Genomic DNA, 17,445 nt, shown 5'->3' on the forward strand with positions numbered 1-17,445 from the left:
TGGAGGGGGCAGCGTGTGAGGGCACTGAGGGCACTTGGGATGTCCAGGTGGAGAAGAGGAGACTGAGGGGAGACCTCATGGCAGGTACAACTTCCTTGGGAGGGGCAGAGGAAGAGCTGGCACTGAGCTCTGCCCTGTGGGCACCAGGGACAGCACCCAGGGAAGGGCTGGGGCTGTGACAGGGCAGGGTTAGGTGGGATCTCAGGAAAAGGTTCTTCCCTCAGAGGGTGGTGGGCACTGACCAGGCTCCCCAGGGCAGCTGGCACAGCCCCGAGGCTACCAGAGCTCCAGGAGGGTTTGGATGATGCTCTGGGGCACAGGGGGTGACTCTTGGGGATGTTCCTGTGCAGGGCTGAGGGCTGGACTGGATGGTCCTTGTGTGTCCCTTCCCACCCAGCACATTCTGTGATGATCCTTCCCTGCTTTCCTCCTGGCAGGGAGGTTGTGGGGGCTGGAAGTCACTGCAGCTCTGCCATCCAACCTCCTGCAGCTTGGCTCAAACACTGGCACAGAGAAGCCCTGGGCTGGCAGGAGAGAAATAAATCTCTGCAGCAAAGGGCTGTGCTGGGAGGGGGTGCAGCTGCTGCCTGGGAGCTCTCCCTGCAGAGCCTGAATGTGTCAGACTCAAACTCGGGTTCTTGTGCCCTCTCTGCCTCTCCTGACCCTCCTTCTCATGGATTCCAACCAAAGGAGCCCCCCTGGCCCCTTTCCAAGGCCTCACATCTACTGGGACAGCCAGTCCCAGCCCTGCACAGGGCAAGTGGAAGTTGGTACGATGAGTTTCCACATCAGCAGCATCTCCACAGAGAGCACTTTGGCTGCAGAAATCCTTCCCCACTCATGGGTGAGAAAGGTCCTGCACTGAGAACATCCTAATTAGCAAATAAAAGCTCCTGATGGAAGAGATTCGGGTCCAAATCCTGGGGGATGCAGTGAGATGGGGTGGCCAGGCCCTGCTGGAGTTGGGTCTGGGGGTCTCCAGCAGAGGGGAGGGTGCTGGGTGACTGGTGGGATGCTCTGCAAAGCCCTGCCCAGGCCATCCCACCTCTTGTTCCTTGGAGAACACACAGGAGGTGACATAACAACTCAACTGGAGCAAAGCATTTGGGACAAGTGTTAATCTTTAATTATGCCACTTAGATTCAGCAGCTCCACTTGACCAAGTTTAACCTCTGATTTGGAAGGGGAAGGGAAATGAAGTGGAGTCATCCTGGTGTTCAGGAGCTGTGGCTGAGGAGTTCTTGCTCTGGAGCTGCTCAGGAGGTTTTCTGCTCCAATTCCTGCCTTTCCCCCAAGTGGTTCCTTCTCCCTGTCCCCTGTCATCTCTGGGGGTGGATTTTTGGGACCACTCAGCTTTCCTCTGCCTGGTTCCTGCTGACACCTGGGGCCAGGAGGGGTTCTGTAGACTAAGGCTGATGGTCCTGGGGGATGTCTGGGTGAATGCCCAGGATTCCAGAACCATCCTTTCCACCCAAGGGCTTGGGGAAAGGCTCCTCTTCCCCACCAAACCCAGGTGGAGCAGCCACAAAAGCAGGGAAGAAGCAGAGCAAGACTCAGGTTGTCTCCTGCCAAAGGTTGTGAGTGGAAGGCACGACTGAGCTTTGTGCCAACGTCAAAGGTGGCAGCCTTGGGCTCTCAGGTGCCAATGATGGGGCTCCATTGACACTATAAAAGCAGCAACCCCTTTGTGTCCTGGCACCTTTTAACCTCTCCCCAATTTTTGAGTGCCCCTTTCCCAAAATTTGAGTGCCCCTTTTTCCCAATTTTTGAGTGCCCCTTTCCCAATTTTTGCCCCCAATTTTTGAGTGCCCTTTCCCCCAAAATTCGAGAACCCCTCCCCAAATTTTTCAGTGCCCATTTCCCCAAAATTTGAGTGCCCTTTTCCCCAATTTTTGAGTGCCCCACCCCAACATTGGAGTGCCCTTTTTCCTGATTTTTGAGTGCCCCTCCCCAAAACTTGAGTGCTCCTTTCCCCAGTTTTTGAGTGCCCCTTTCCCCCAAAATTCCAGTGCCCCTTTCCCCAGTTTTTGAGTGCCCCTTTCCCCAGTTTTTGCCCCCAAATTTTGAGTGCCCTGCACAGGCCCATGCCCAGGAGCCACCCCACGTGCCTGAGGGTGCCCACATGGCTGATGCAGGAGCAGCTGCCAAGCTCCACCTTGGCATCCAGGAGTTATGGCACCTCCAGCCCAGTGGGGTCTGGAGTCAGGGGGTGTTCCAGTTGGGGTTTTGCTGCTCTGCTGGCAGGGACATCCCCCAGTGAGGGGGAACAAGGACCTGATCCATCTCATGCTTCTCTCTGTGCCAGGGGGCAGCCAGGGCGTGTGTGGGGACCCGGGGATCCCGTCGCATGGCATCGGGCTGGGCACCACCTTCGGCGTGGGCAGCGTGGTGCGGTTCAGCTGCGAGCCCGGCTACTCCCTGCGCGGCTCCTCGGAGCGAACGTGCCAACCCAACGGCTCCTGGAGTGGCACCCAGCCGGAGTGTGAAGGTACTGCCCCCTCCCATGCCCCCCAAAATGAAGGTTCTGTCCCCTCCATGCCCCCCTTAGCCTTCTGTTGGCACCCCAAGCCCCCCCAGTGGGCACTGCCCTGCGTGGCTCCTTGGAGCGAACGTGCCAACCCAACGGCTCCTGGAGTGGCACCCAGTCAGAGTGTGAAGGTACTGCCTCCTCCCATGCCCCCCAAAATGAAGGTACTGCCCCCTCCCATGCTCCCCTCAGTCTTCTGTGGGTGCCCCAAACCCTTCCCAGCCTGCTGCGGGTACCCCAAACCCCCCCAGCGGGCACTGCCCTGCATGGTTCCTCCAAGCGAACCTGCCAACCCAACCTGGAGTGGCATCCAGATGGAGTGTGAAGGTACTGCCCCCTCCATGTCCCCCAAAATGAAGGCACTGCCCCCTCCCATGCCCCCCAAAATGAGGGTATTGCCCCCTCCATGCCCCCCCAAATGAAGGCACTGCCCCCTCCATGCCCCCCAAAATGAAGGTACTGCCCCCTCCATGTCCCCCAAAATGAAGGCACTGCCCCCTCCCATGCTCCCCAAATGAAGGCACTGCCCCCTCCATGCCCGCCAAAATGAGGGTATTGCCCCCTCCATGCCCCCCCAAATGAAGGTATTGCCCCCTCCATGCCCCCCAAAGGAAGGCACTGCCCCCTCCATGCCCCCACAAATGAAGGCACTGCCCCCTCCATGCCCCCCAAATGAAGGCACTGCCCCCTCCATGCCCCCCAAATGAAGGCACTGCCCCCTCCATGCCCCCCCAAATGAAGGTATTGCCCCCTCCATGCCCCCCAAAATGAAGGCATTGCCCCCTCCATGCCCCCCCAAATGAAGGCACTGCCCCCTCCATGCCCCCCAAAATGAAGGCACTGCCCCCTCCCATGCCCCCCAAATGAAGGTACTGCCCCCTCCATGTCCCCCAAATGAAGGCACTGCCCCCTCCATGCCCCCCAAAGGAAGGCACTGCCCCCTCCCTAAAATGAAGGTACTGCCCCCTCCATGCCCCCCAAAGTGAGGGTATTGGCCCCTCCATGCCCCCCAAAATGAAGGCACTGCCCCCTCCATGCCCCCCAAATGAAGGCACTGCCCCCTCCATGCCCCCACAAATGAAGGCACTGCCCCCTCCATGCCCCCACAAATGAAGGAACTGCCCCCTCCATGCCCCCACAAATGAAGGCACTGCCCCCTCCACGCCCCCCCAATGAAGGCACTGCCCCCTCCATGCCCCCCAAAATGAAGGTACTGCCCCCTCCATGCCCCCCCAAATGAAGGTATTGCCCCCTCCATGCCCCCCAAATGAAGGTACTGCCCCCTCCATGCCCCCCCAAAGGAAGGCACTGCCCCCTCCATGCCCCCCCAAATGAAGGCACTGCCCCCTCCATGCCCCCCCAAAGGAAGGTACTGCCCCCTCCATGCCCCCCCAAAGGAAGGCACTGCCCCCTCCATGTCCCCCAAATGAAGGCACTGCCCCCTCCATGCCCCCCCCAAAATGTAGGTACTGCCCCCTCCATGCCCCCCAAATGAAGGCACTGCCCCCTCCATGCCCCCCAAATGAAGGCACTGCCCCCTCCATGCCCCCCCAAATGAAGGCACTGCCCCCTCCATGCCCCCCAAATGAAGGCACTGCCCCCTCCATGCCCCCCAAATGAAGGCACTGCCCCCTCCATGCCCCCCAAATGAAGGCACTGCCCCCTCCATGCCCCCCAAAATGAAGGCACTGCCCCCTCCCTAAAATGAAGGCACTGCCCCCTCCATGCCCCCCAAATGAAGGCACTGCCCCCTCCATGCCCCCCAAAAATGAGGCAGGAGACCAAGTGCAAGGAGACCTGGGCAAGTTTCTCTCCAGCTGGTTCAAAAGCCAAAAGCTTAGAGAGGGTTTGCAAATGAATTGGAAATTTATTCCAAATTGATGAAGCTCTTGATTGAAAAGACACCGAATTGTGTTATTAATACACTCAGTTCTCAGGGGTTTTTTTTTACACTCTGTGTTTTTTTCTGTCAGTGGGAAGGCTCCAGTCATTAATCTCAGGATAAATAACCCATCAGGCTCCAGAGGCACCAAAATCCACAGCCCTGGCAGGATTTTTTTTCATACTTTTTGAATAATAATAACATTATTCCTCTAATTTAGTCACTTAATGTGAAGTGCTGAGTGGCCAACGTGGGGCAGTGATTGCCAGTGATCAGCTGCTCCCTGGCATTTGTACCCAGCCCTGTGGAACAGGGAGAGGGGGGCAGAATTTGGGCTGAATTCCTGGCATGAAGGCTGAATGCCCAGGCAGGTCCTTGGCAGGGTTGGCACCTCAGTGGGGCATTAACTCTGCCTACTCCAGAGTGCCCAAATGGAGCCCAATCCAGGCTGCTGCTGCTTCCCAGGCCACCAGCACCTGCTTGCCCAGGGAATTCCTGGAATTGCTCCCCAGCTCTGCTGCTGGAGGGGCACAGAGAGGCTCAGTCTGAGCACAGGATGCCCCCAGGATGTGCCTGGCACAGGGGCAGGGCTGCAGCTTCAGGGACTTGCTGGGTGCAGGGACAGGGAGTTTTCCAGTGCCCTGCCAGGGGTGCAGGTCCTGCCCTGAGCTGAGCTGAGGGCTGGCTTTGAGGAGCCTGGGTTGGAGTGCCCTTTGCCCAAAATTTGAGTGCCCTTTGCCCAAAATTTGAGTGCCCTTTGCCCAAAATTTGAGTGCCCTTTGCCCAAAATTTGAGTGCCCCTTTCCACAATTTTTTGAGTGCCCCTTTCCCCAATTTTTGAGTGCCTCTCTCCAAATTTTTGAGTATCTTTTCCCCCAATTTTGGCTCCCAAATTTTCAGTGCCCCTTTCCCCAATTTTTGAATGCCCCACCCCAAAATTTGAGTGCCCCTTTCCCCAATTTTTGAGTGCCCCTCCCATAATTTTTGAGTGCCCCTTTCCCCAATTTTTGAGTGCCCTTTTCCCAAAATTTGAGTGCCCCTCTCCAATTTTTAGTGCCCCTTTCCCCAGTTTTTGCCCCCAAATTTTGAGTGCTCCTTTCCCCAATTTTTGAGTGCCCCCTCCAAATTTTTGAGTATTTTTTCCCCAAATTTTGAGTGCCCCTTTCCCCAATTTTTTGAGTGCCCCTTTCCCCAATTTTCGAGTGCCCTTTTCCCAAAATTTGAGTGCCCCTCTCCAATTTTTAGTGCCCCTTTCCCCAGTTTTTGCCCCCAAAATTTGAGTGCCCCTTTCCCCAATTTTTGAGTGCCCCTCTCCAATTTTTTGAGTATCTTTTCCCCCAATTTTTGCCCCCAAATTTTGAGTGCCCCTTTCCCCAATTTTCGAGTGCTCCTTTCCCCAATTTTTTGAGTGCCCCTCTCCAATTTTTGAGTGCCCTTTTCCCAAAATTTGAATACCCCTTTCCCCAATATTCAGTGGACCAAGACAGCTGATTTTCCATGGAAAAGCCCCTTCCCTCTGAGCTGATCCAGAGGCTTTACAGCCAATCTTGCTTTTATTAACAGCCAATTGCAGGAGGAAAACCTCATTTTGGAGGGACATAATTTGTGTTTTGGGGTGTTGGGTTTTTTTTAACTTGGTCCTTTTGCTTTCCAGTGATATCCTGTGGAAACCCAGGAACCCCCAGCAATGCCAAGGTCATCTTCAACGATGGTCTGGTCTTCTCCAGCTCCATCATCTACCAGTGCAGGGAGGGTTATTATTCCACAGGAGTCCTGAGCAGACACTGCACCGTCAACGGGACCTGGACTGGCACCAGCCCAGAGTGCACAGGTCAGCACTGGGGGGGCTTCCTGGGGCAGGAGGTGCTGCCAGGCCCTGTGAGAAGCAAAAACACCCCCCAAAAAAAAGGAAAAAAAACCCAACCAACCAAACAAAAAAACCTCCAAGAGAAAAATTTGTCTCTATTACCAGTAAGGTATTTATTGGTAATGTTGGAGGCAAAGCCAGTTCATACTGGGCAAAAACTTGCCTGACTTGTTTGTGGAAAATGAGTTATTTTATTGTTTTAAGTCCGTAGTTAACACCTTCTAATTTCCATATTTATGATTAGGTGGAATCTTGGGCAGAGCTTTTCTTTTGGCTTCAAAGTTGGGTGGTGCTCTCCTGACTTCATCCTTCGGGGTGGTTTTGAAGCATCTTCATCCCTGCTGGAGTTCTGCCTTTTCTTTGTTCAGTGACATGACCTGTCAAACCTGTCAAACCTTGGCTTCAACTCTCCAAAATTTTGGCTCTTTACCATTTCATCCCATTGAAATGTCCAGCTTAGTTTAATGTGTCACTTCTAATCATGGGACACTCGTATTTATAATTACTGGACAGTTTGTACCTGAACAAAAGGACTCCAGAAATTCATTCCCTTCAGTGGCCTTGCTGTGCAAACAACATTTTGCAGAGCAGAAGTAGAAATTTCACAAAATTAGGGAGGTTTTTTTGGTCTCTTTTCCCCCCTGGGGACTGGGCTGGGTGCCCACTGTAGATGCCCCACTCAGCTCTGCTGAGCTCTCCTGGCAGAGCCTCAGCCCGAGGTCTCTGCCAGTGCCTAATGGAAAAGTCTTGCTCCAGGTTTGTTTTCTTCCAGTTGGATGAAGGGAGCTCTGGAGTAATTCCAGGGGTAGGTGTCAGCCAGCCCAGAGGGGCTCTCTGGGGCTGCTCCTGGATGTGGGAGCTCCTGGGGTGAGGATGGGCAGGCTCAGAAGGGCTGGAGGAAGGGTTGGGTGTCCTGCAGAGGAACAGGCGTGGGGCCAACCCTGGTGGGCTTAGATAAGAGGAGATAAGTGGGGTAAAGAGGAGAGAACTGCCCTCCCCAACCCAGCCCTGACCCAGCTTGGCTTTAGTGGTTCATGTGTGTTAATTCAGCTCCTTGCAAGGTTTGAATGTGCCATCAAATCCCTGCTCGCTGCACTGAGGACAAGCAAAGCTTTCTGCACCTCCAGCTCCTCCTGCCACGCTCTGTGCCCCAAACCCTCCCTCCTCCTCGGTTAGCTGAGCCCATCCTGCCTGGCACAGTGCTCAGGACTGCCAGGTGGCAGCCCTGGGCAGCCAGGAGTGCTCCTTCCCTTGCCTTGGCAGTGATCAACTGTGGCGACCCGGGTGTGCCAGCCAACGGCGTCCGCCTGGGCACCGACTTCACCTACAACAAGTCCGTGGTGTTCCAGTGCACCCCTGGCTACATGATGGAGTCTGCCAGGGCTTCTGCCCTCACCTGCACCAAGGACCGCACCTGGAATGGCACCAAGCCTGTCTGCAAGGGTAAGGGGGCTGCGGGCAGCGGGCACGAGTTCTGCGGGGCACAGGAGGGGTTTGGGCAAGGGGAAAAACAGAGAGCTCTGCCCGGTGCCAGGAGCCCACCTGGGCACTCCTTGGCTCTGCCATTCCCTCTGTCCCCTGTTCATGGCACACCCAAGGGAAAAGCAAAGAGCTTTGCCTGGTGCCCAGAGCCCACCTGGGCATTCCTTGGCTCTGCCATTCCCTCTGTCCCCTGTTCATGGCACTTACACCCAAGGGAAAAGCAAAGAGCTCTGCCTGGTGCCCAGAGCCCACCTGGGCATTCCTTGGCTCTTCTATTCCTCCTTTTCCCCTATTTATGGCACTTACACCCAAGGGAAAAGCAAAGAGCTCTGTCTGATGCCCAGAGCCCACCTGGGCACTCCTTGGCTCTGCCATTCCCTCTGTCCCCTGTTCATGGCACTTACACCCAAGGGAAAAGCAAAGAGCTCTGCCCGGTGCCAGGAGCCCACCTGGGCATTCCTTGGCTCTGCCATTCCTCCTTTTCCCCTATTTATGGCACTTACACCCAAGGGGAAAAGCAAAGAGCTCTGTCTGATGCCCAGAGCCCACCTGGGCACTCCTTGGCTCTGCCATTCCCTCTGTCCCCTGTTCATGGCACACCCAAGGGAAAAGCAAAGAGCTTTGCCTGGTGCCCAGAGCCCACCTGGGCATTCCTTGGCTCTGCCATTCCCTCTGTCCCCTGTTCATGGCACTTACACCCAAGGGGAAAAGCAAAGAGCTCTGCCTGGTGCCCAGAGCCCACCTGGGCATTCCTTGGCTCTGCCATTCCCTGTGTTCATGGCACTTACACCCAAGGGGAAAAGCAGAGAGCTCTGCCTGGTGCCCAGAGCCCACTGGGCACTCCTTGGCTCTGCCATTCCTCCTGTTCCCTTGTTTGTGGCACTTACACCATTGATCACATTTTATAGAGTGAACCTGAGATCAGCTCAGTTGGTTAAAACATGATTATAACAATGCCCAAGGTCAGGGGTTCAATCCCCTGTGTGAGTTGGGACTCCCTGATCCTTTTGGTCCCTCCCAGCTCAGAACAGTCTGGAATTCTGGGATTCTGCCACTTTGCTGTCTGTGGGTCTGTCAGTCACTGGGAGGGAGGCACTTGGTGCCATCCGTGGGGCACAGAGGGAACAGTGAAGCACAAAGAGCAAAGAGATTTTTCCCTTCCCAAAAGCTCAGATCAAACTCGAATGAAATGTTGTGTTTTTTTCAAGCAAACACTTCTTGACATCACCAGAAATAATCTGAAAAAATGTTTCCTGGGAGTCTTTTCATTATTCCTCTTTTCTGAGATTGCTCCTGGAGTTCAGAGATAGAAAAGGGGAATAATAAAGCAGTTGCTGGGCAGGCTGTGTCTCCTCTGTGAGTGTTTTACTCCCCCACCAAGTGCAGATAAGACTTGTAGCAGCATCTGTGCCCTTCTTTAGCAATCTGGAAAACTCACCTGTCATGAAGCTGATATAAATCCAGACCACAGAGAAACTTTCAAGTGCTCTGCAGCTCCTTCAGAGGCTGTAAAGAGCAATTCTTACCCTCCTCTTTCATTCTCTGCACTGAGCTCATGTTGCAGGAATAATCCACAACGTGGCCAAGAGTCTCATTTGGAGGCCAGGCTGATTTGTGCAGGTTTAGCATCTCTCCCAATGCTCCTCTGAGCTGAAAAGCAAAGCACTGCAAAAATGTCCTATTAGAACACCCCAGAGGGGATGAAATACCCACAGGTTGTTGCTGGAGCTGCTGATCTGAAGCTCAGGCAGGTTGTCCAAAATGGATCAATCTTTCAGGGGGTCTGAGATGAGTTTTTACACTCAGTCAGGGCAGATTCTCATCTTCTGGAAATGAACATCGACTCAGAAATCCGACTGGGAGGGAGATTAGGGAAAGGTTCTTTCCCCCCTCAGAGGGTGGTGGGCACTGAGCAGGCTCCCCAGGGCAGTGGGCACAGCCCCGAGGCTGCCAGAGCTCCAGGAGGGTTTGGATGATGCTCTGGGTGGGATTGTTGGGGTGTCTGTGCAGGAACAGGGTGGGATTGTTGGGGTGTCTGTGCAGAGACAGGGTGGGATTGTTGGGGTGTCTGTGCAGAGACAGGGTGGGATTGTTGGGGTGTCTGTGCAGGGCCAGGGTGGGATTGTTGGGGTGTCTGTGCAGGGTCAGGGTGGGATTGTTGGGGTGTCTGTGCAGGACACAGGGTGGGATTGTTGGGGTGTCTGTGCAGGGCCAGGGGTCGGACTGGATGGTCCTTGGGGTCCCTCCCAGCTCAGGATATTCCCTGATTTGGTTACCTCCAACCTTCAGGGTAAATCCTGGATTTTTCCCAGTTTGTGCAGCCCCTGCTGGGCCATTCCCAGGGGATGCTCCAGGAGGGCAGAGCTTTGACCCTCAGTGAGTTCCTCCTTCCCTGGAACTGAGCCTGCCCTTGTCTCTCCCACAGCCATCACCTGCAAAGCTCCCCAGGCCATTCCCAACGGGAAGGTGGTGGGCTCGGATTTCAGCTGGGGTGCCAGTGTGAGCTATGCCTGCCTGGAGGGGTACCAGCTGTCTCTGCCCGCCGTGCTCACCTGCGAGGGCAACGGCACGTGGCGCGGGGACATCCCGCAGTGTTTCCGTGAGTACCAGCCCTGGGATGGGCATTCTGCATCCCCCTCGGCTCTTTGGTGCCCTTTCCATCATCTCTGGCCTCTCTGTGGCTGGTTTAGTGGCTCTTTTAGGAGCTCTGCTTTGGCAGTGCCAGGGGGTGGAGGGGCAGCCCTGCCCCGAGCCCAGGGGCTGTGTGGCTTTAGCTGGTCAGGGGGAGTTTTGATGCCATGGTGATGCTTGGAGTGGCTCTGCCTCCAACTCTGAGTGCCCTCCCACAGCAGCCAGACTGCTGGGAGCGCTGGTTTGCCACCTGGGGGCACCGGTTTGCCACCTGGGGGCACTGGTTTGCCACCTGGGAGCACTGGTTTGTCACTGGGACCTCTGCTTTGCCACCTGGGAGCAGGGGCTTGCCACCTGGGGGCTCTGCTTTGCCACCTGAGGGCTCTGCTTTGCCACCTGGGGGCACTGCTTTGCCACCTGGGAGCTCTGCTTTGCCACCTGGGAGCTCTGCTTTGCCACCTGGGGGCTCTGCTTTGCCACTGGGGGCTCTGCTTTGCCACCTGGGGGCTCTGCTTTGCCACTGGGGGCTCTGCTTTGCCATCTGGGGGCTGTGCTTTGCCACCTGAGAGCTCTGCTTTGCCACCTGGGAGCTCTGCTTTGCCATCTGGGGGCTGTGCTTTGCCACCCTGGGGGCTCTGCTTTGCCACCTGCGGGCTCTGCTTTGCCACTGGGGGCTCTGCTTTGCCACCCTGGGGACTCTGCTTTGCCACTGGGGGCTCTGCTTTGCCACCTGGGGACTCTGCTTTGCCACTGGGGGCTCTGCTTTGCCACCTGGGGGCTCTGCTTTGCCACCTGGGGACTCTGCTTTGCCACTGGGAGCTCTGCTTTGCCACCTGGGGGCTCTGCTTTGCCACCTGGGGGCTCTGCTTTGCCACTGGGAGCTCTGCTTTGCCACTGGGGGCTCTGCTTTGCCACCTCTGAGGGGGTGCCCCTGGGGGTGCAGTTGGTCACTCCCCCTCTGCAACAGAGTTGTGAGAATAATGAAATAATTATTCCCCACTGGGAATAACTCTGAGTGTTCTGCCTGTTCCTGCCCACCAGTCACTCCCCAAACTGGGGGGTTGCCCAGTCCCTCCCCAGGGCTGGATGTGCTGCAGTCAGAGCTCCTGGCACTGCCAAGGGCCGTGGGAAAAAGCCTTTTTGGCCCAGAGCTCTGTGTTGCAGCAGAAGTTGGGAATGTTCAGTGAGGGCAGAGAGGGGTGGGTGGAAACCTCTGTGCTTGATCCAGTAAATGATGCCAAAAAAAAAAGAGGGAAATGTCTCCTAATGCCGAAGGCAGCCTGGAGCTCCTTTGCCAGGGGTTGGCAGCTGCACAAGAGCCATTTTCCTGTTAAATCCCACAAACCCCTCCCCGTGTTCCTTGAACCTTTCCCTGGATCCTGGATAATTAATGGGCTTTGTGTGTGACACACACCCACGTAGCAAAGTGACCCTGTGCAATTCGGGACAGGTTTGGAAGCTGAGCCTGCTGTTAGGGGGGGAAAAGAGAGGGAAAAAAGGAAAAATGGAGGAGAAGGGGCAATGCATTTAATGCATTTAAGTCGTGATATCCATCCTGGCCCCTGGATCACAAGGATTAAAAAGCTTTTTCCTCTCCCTTGTGAGGTGGTTTATTGGGGAGATCCTTTTCCACTCACAAACCCTGTGGGTGCTCATTTTGTGAACAGAACAACTGGGAAGCCCAACTTTAAATGCTTTTAATTACCAACAATTGCCAAAAAAAGAGAGAATGACAAAGGAATCGGCCCCCACTAATGGTCAGCTCAGCTCTGGAGGTGGTGGCAGGGCTTGGGCTGCTCCCAGACCTGTCCCTGCTCTCCAGGAGGTTCATGGCCACCCTGTTGTCCCTCTGCCTGTTCCAGCTGTGTTCTGTGGTGACCCAGGGACACCTGCCCAGGGCAGGAGGGAGGACAGAGGCTTCACCTACCGCTCCTCCGTGTCCTTCTCCTGCCTGGCGCCGCTCGTGCTGGTGGGCTCAGCCCGGAGGTTCTGCCAGTCTGATGGCACCTGGAGTGGCACCCAGCCCAGCTGCATAGGTAAGGGCAAGGCTCCTGGTTCCAGCTGCAGGTGGAGAGCTCTGGGTGCTCACCTGCCTTTCCTGGGGGGTTTCTGTGCTGAGTTGGCAGGAATTAGCACTTTGTTGCCCTGAAAATGTGAGAGATGATGCTGCTGGTTTGTGCCTACTGGTTTATCAACAACCCCCCTGCTTCTCCTGGCTCCTTGGATGCCCATCCCTGGCATGGAGCAACCTGGGCTGGTGGGAGGTGTCCCTGCCCATGGCAGGGGGTGGCACTGGAGGATTTTTAAGCTCCCTTCCAACCCAAACCATGCTGAGATTCAGTGCTGGGGAGGGGACCTTGGTCTGCTCCTTGTCCTGCCCATTCCTGTCACTGGGAATATGCCCTGTGGGCACTCCTTGTCCTGCCCATTCCTGTCACTGGGAATATATCCTGTGGGCACTCCTTGTCCTACCCATTCCTGTCAGAGGGAATATGCCCTGTGGGCACTCCCTGTCACTGGGAATATGCCCTGTGGGCACTCCTTGTCCTGCCCATTCCTGTCGGTGGGAATATGGCCTGTGGGCACTCCTTGTCCTGCCCATTCCTGTCAGTGGGAATATGCCCTGTGGGCACTCCTTGTCCTGCCCATTCCTGTCAGTGGGAATATGCCCTGTGGGCACTCCTTGTCCTCCCCATTCCTGTCAATGGGAATATGCCCTGTGGGCACTCCTTGTCCTGCCCATTCCTGTCAGAGGGAATATGCCCTGTGGGCACTCCTTGTCCTCCCCATTCCTGTCAATGGGAATATGCCCTGTGGGCACTCCTTGTCCTCCCCATTCCTGCCAGGGGAATAAGCCCTGTGGGCACTCCTTGTCCTCCCCATTCCTGTCAGAGGGAATATGCCCTGTGGGCACTCCTTGTCCTGCCCATTCCTGTCGGTGGGAATATGGCCTGTGGGCACTCCTTGTCCTGCCCATTCCTGGTGGGAATATGCCCTGTGGGCACTCCACATTCCTGTCAATGGGAATATGCCCTGTGGGCACTCCTTGTCCCCCCCAATTCCTGCCAGGGGAATATGCCCTGTGGGTACTCCTTGTCCTCCCCATTCCTGCCAGGGGAATATGCCCTGTGGGCACTCCTTGTCCTGCCCATTCCTGTCACTGGGAATATGGCCTGTGGGCACTCCTTGTCCTGCCCATTCCTGGTGGGAAAATGCCCTGTGGGCACTCCACATTCCTGTCAGTGGGAATATGTCCTGTGGGCACTCCTGGTCCTCCCCATTCCTGTCAGTGGGAATATGCCCTGTGGGCACTCCTTGTCTCCCCATTCCTATCACTGGGAATATGCCCTGTGGGCACTCCTTGTCCTCCCCATTCCTGCCAGGAGAATATGCCCTGTGGGCACTCCTTGTCTCCCACATTCCTGTCGGTGGGAATATGCCCTGTGGGTGAATCCTGCCTGTGCTGTGGCACAGCTGGCACGGTGGGGGGCTCTGGGGTGGCTCCACACCCCCTGAGTGTGCCCTGTGTTTCAGACCCGAGCCTGACCACGTGTGCCGACCCCGGCGTGCCCCTCTTTGGGATGCAGAACAACTCCCAGGGATACCAGGTAGGCACTGCCAGGGCTGTGCCCCCCCAGCCCCACCCTGGCACGGATTGGGTGTCCCCCTGGGTTGGGTGATCCCAGTGTCAGACCTCGGGCTGTGTTTGCACAGGATTAACCGGCAGTGATATTAATTACAGTGCTAATTAGCAGTTAGGGGTGTAATTACTCTTCGCATCGGTGACATAATTTCCATTAATTTCCAGGCCAGTTTCTGTAGGTGTTTTTTTTTAATCTCAGCTCCCATACGGTGGGAAATGTGTGGGATGGAGGGAAAAATCCCAAATGCTGCCCTGGGGGTGCCCCTGCAGTGCCCATTCCCTGCTGGCCACAGGGATGGCATAGTTGGCATGTGCTTGCCCCTGCCAAGTGGATCCTTCAGTTTTGCTGCTAATTAGTTATCTTAATCCTGGGGGTTAAGGAACTAATTTTAGGTTTTAATTAATACTGAGACACCATAGGTGTGACTTTTGTCTGAGTTGGGAGCTGCCCCTGGAGCTCCTGGGGGGGCTGGGGCAGAGCTGAGAGGGAAGTGGTGCCCTCGAAGGGCTCCAGAAAGGCTGGAGAGGAACTTTGGGCACTGGCCTGGCAGGATGAGGGGGAATGGCAACCATGGAAAATTCTAGAAGGACCTTTTCCTTGTACTGGGGAGCTCAGTGGGTGTCTCCCCTTGGCACAGGTGGGAAGCATCATCTTTTTCAAGTGCCAGAAGGGGTACCTGCTGCAGGGCTCCACCACCAGGACCTGCCTGCCCAACCTCACCTGGAGTGGCATCCAGCCCGACTGTGTCCGTAAGTCCTGGGGGTGGCACAGGGAGCTGCAGCCTGGGGGCAACCTGGTGCCAGCCTGGTGCCAGCCCTTGTGCTGTGCCTCACCCTGCAAACTGCCTGTCCAGGAGAGCTGGAAGTGTGAGAGAAAACAGACCCCTGGAGAAAATGTGTTAGATTTTAGGGAGATTGAGGTATCAGGAAGAAAAATCCTTCCCTGGGAGGGTGGGCAGGCCCTGGCACAGGTGGCACAGAGAAGCTGTGGCTGCCCCATCCCTGGAGGTGTCCAAGGCCAGGCTGGAGCTCCCTGGGCTCATGGGATGTGTCCCTGCCCATGGCAGGGGCTGGAACTGGCTGATTTTTAAGCTCCAACCCAAAGCACTCTGTGACTCTCTGACAATCAAAGGCAGCTCCCACAGGCTCTTCTCTGCTGCCATTGCACCACTCGGGATCTCAGCTGAGATTTTCTTTCCTTGTCCCTCCCTCACAGACTCAGTTCCAGGGGAAAGGTTGTTCTGTGCTCCTGAGAGCCCAGGGGATGGCTGAGCTGTGAGCTGGCCCCAGGGAGCAGGGGAACATTTAGCCAGGAGGGCTCTCCAGCAGAGCAGAGGCTGCTCCTCCTCTTCAGGAACCTGTTGCTCTTCCTTTTAAGCTGTCCATCATCTCCCTGCTGCAGCTGAGGGAGTTGCAGTTCATGTCTTTAAGTGGTGATATCCATCCTGGCCCCTGGATCACAAGGATTAAAAAGCTTTTTCCTCTCCCTTGCGAGGTGGTTTATTGGGGAGATCTTTTTCCACTAACAAGCCCTGTGGGTGCTCATTTTGTGAACAGAACAACTGGGAAGCTCCACTTTAAATGCTCTGACATGGAGCAGCAGGGGAGAGGTGGTGGTTGCTCTGGAAGGAGCTAATTAGTGCTGGGGCTCCCAAATCAGGTGGGTTCAGGTCACTCTTCCAGCTCTCTGGGTTTTAGATTTCATCCTCTGCAAAGGGAAGATGATGCTGATACCTTGTGAAGGCCAACAAGGGTTTGTTCTCAATTATGAGCAGTTTGAGAGCTCCAGAAAGGGCAAAATCAGCAAAAATTTGGGGATTGGAATGAGATGATCTTTAAGGTCCCTTCCAACCAAAGCATTCTGGGATTCTATAAATGCACAGTGTGGGCAGAGGGAGCTTCTCTGCTTGGGGGTTTATTGGTTTGGAGTCATTAATGTCTCAGTGGAAGGGGTGACACGTTTACAGCAGGACCTGATGGAGCAGTGTTGGCACATCTCTGGTGACAGGGAGCTGGACAAGCTCTGATTCACCTTCTGTGGCCAAATCCTGGGAGTTACTGAGCAATTACAGGGATTTCTGACCATTGCACCCCCCTGAGGACGTGCTGTGGGACCCTGTGGGCAGCCGGGTGCAAATGATGGAGAGAGATGGTCTCAAACCAGAGCTGTGATGTCCTCACTGGAGTCACTGCCTTAATTTGCCAGCTCTTGGTGTCCTGCAAGGGCAGTTTCCCACCTGCAGATGCACCTGGAACTCAGTTCTGGCCTCAGAGCTCACAGGAAAGAGGAAGATGCTTCAGCATCATTTGGGTTTGGCTTTTTCCCTTAAAAGTGGGGGATGGCAGAGCCTGATTTTCAGTTCATGGAGCTGAGTGAAGGGTCCTCTGAGAGCTTTTTCCCAGCCATGGGAATCTCCTCATTCATTCACCTGGCTGGGAAAAACCCAGGCATGGCATTGACTCCCTCAGTGAGCAGAGAAAGCTGTTGGGTCAAAGCTCTTCCAGGAGGTTTGTGTCGCTGCTGCTGTCACAGTGTCACCCTTTGGCCTTCCTGTGTCCCTTGGATGGTGTCCCTCATCTCTGTGTTCCTTGTCCCCTCCAGCTCACCACTGCAAGCAGCCAGAGACCCCTTCCCATGCCAACGTGGGAGCTCTGGATCTGCCATCCTTGGGCTACACCTTGATCTACTCCTGCCAGAGCGGGTTCTACCTCACCGGGGGCTCCGAGCACAGGACCTGCAAAGCTGATGGCAGCTGGACAGGGAAGCCTCCCATCTGCCTGGGTGAGGGCCCTGGGCACGGGGTGGCACTGGGGCTGGGTGCCTGCAGCTCTGCAGAGGGGATTGGCAGCCCAGGAAGAGGGCATTGGCAGCTCAGGATTGGCAGCCCAGGATTGGCAGCCCAGGAAGAGGAGATTGGCAGCCCAGGATTGGCAGCCCAGGAAGAGGGGATTGGCAATCCCCTCAGGATTCCCCCTCAGGAAGAAAGGATTGGCAGCCCAGGAAAAGAAGGGATTGGCAGCCCAGGATTGGCAGCCCAGGAAGAGGAGATTGGCAGCCCAGGATTGGCAGCCCAGGAAGAAGGGATTGGCAGCCCAGGAAGAGGGGATTGGCAGTCCAGGATTGGCAGCCCAGGAAGAGGGGATTGGCAGCCCAGGAACAAGGGATTGGTAGCTCAGGAAGAGGGGATTGGCAGCCCAGGAAGAGGAGATTGGCAGCCCAGGAAGAGGGGATTGGCAGCCCAGGAAGAAGGGACTGGCAGCCCAGGAAGAAGGGATTGGTAGCTCAGGAAGAAGGGATTGGCAGCCCAGGAAGAGGAGATTGGCAGCCCAGGAAGAGGGGATTGGTAGCTCAGGAAGAAGGGATTGGCAGCCCAGGAAGAGGGGATTGGTAGCTCAGGAAGAAGGGATTGGCA

The 17,445-nt window shown here is 55.8% G+C and overlaps 1 protein-coding gene across 1 annotated transcript in view; it reads left to right on the forward strand.

Moving 5' to 3' along the window:
* Nucleotides 1-17,445, forward strand: part of CSMD2 (CUB and Sushi multiple domains 2) — a 292,995-nt gene that overhangs the window by 265,153 nt on the left and 10,397 nt on the right. Inside the window, exons 57-64 of the mRNA XM_071576489.1 lie at nucleotides 2,306-2,488; nucleotides 6,064-6,240; nucleotides 7,540-7,719; nucleotides 10,184-10,357; nucleotides 12,252-12,425; nucleotides 13,924-13,997; nucleotides 14,671-14,782; nucleotides 16,635-16,814. Coding sequence (XP_071432590.1) covers nucleotides 2,306-2,488; nucleotides 6,064-6,240; nucleotides 7,540-7,719; nucleotides 10,184-10,357; nucleotides 12,252-12,425; nucleotides 13,924-13,997; nucleotides 14,671-14,782; nucleotides 16,635-16,814 — 1,254 coding nt within the window. The remainder of the gene's footprint in view (nucleotides 1-2,305; nucleotides 2,489-6,063; nucleotides 6,241-7,539; nucleotides 7,720-10,183; nucleotides 10,358-12,251; nucleotides 12,426-13,923; nucleotides 13,998-14,670; nucleotides 14,783-16,634; nucleotides 16,815-17,445) is intronic.

This window comes from Pithys albifrons, chromosome 24 (genome assembly GCF_047495875.1).
Source record: "Pithys albifrons albifrons isolate INPA30051 chromosome 24, PitAlb_v1, whole genome shotgun sequence".
Classification (NCBI taxonomy): domain Eukaryota; kingdom Metazoa; phylum Chordata; class Aves; order Passeriformes; family Thamnophilidae; genus Pithys; species Pithys albifrons.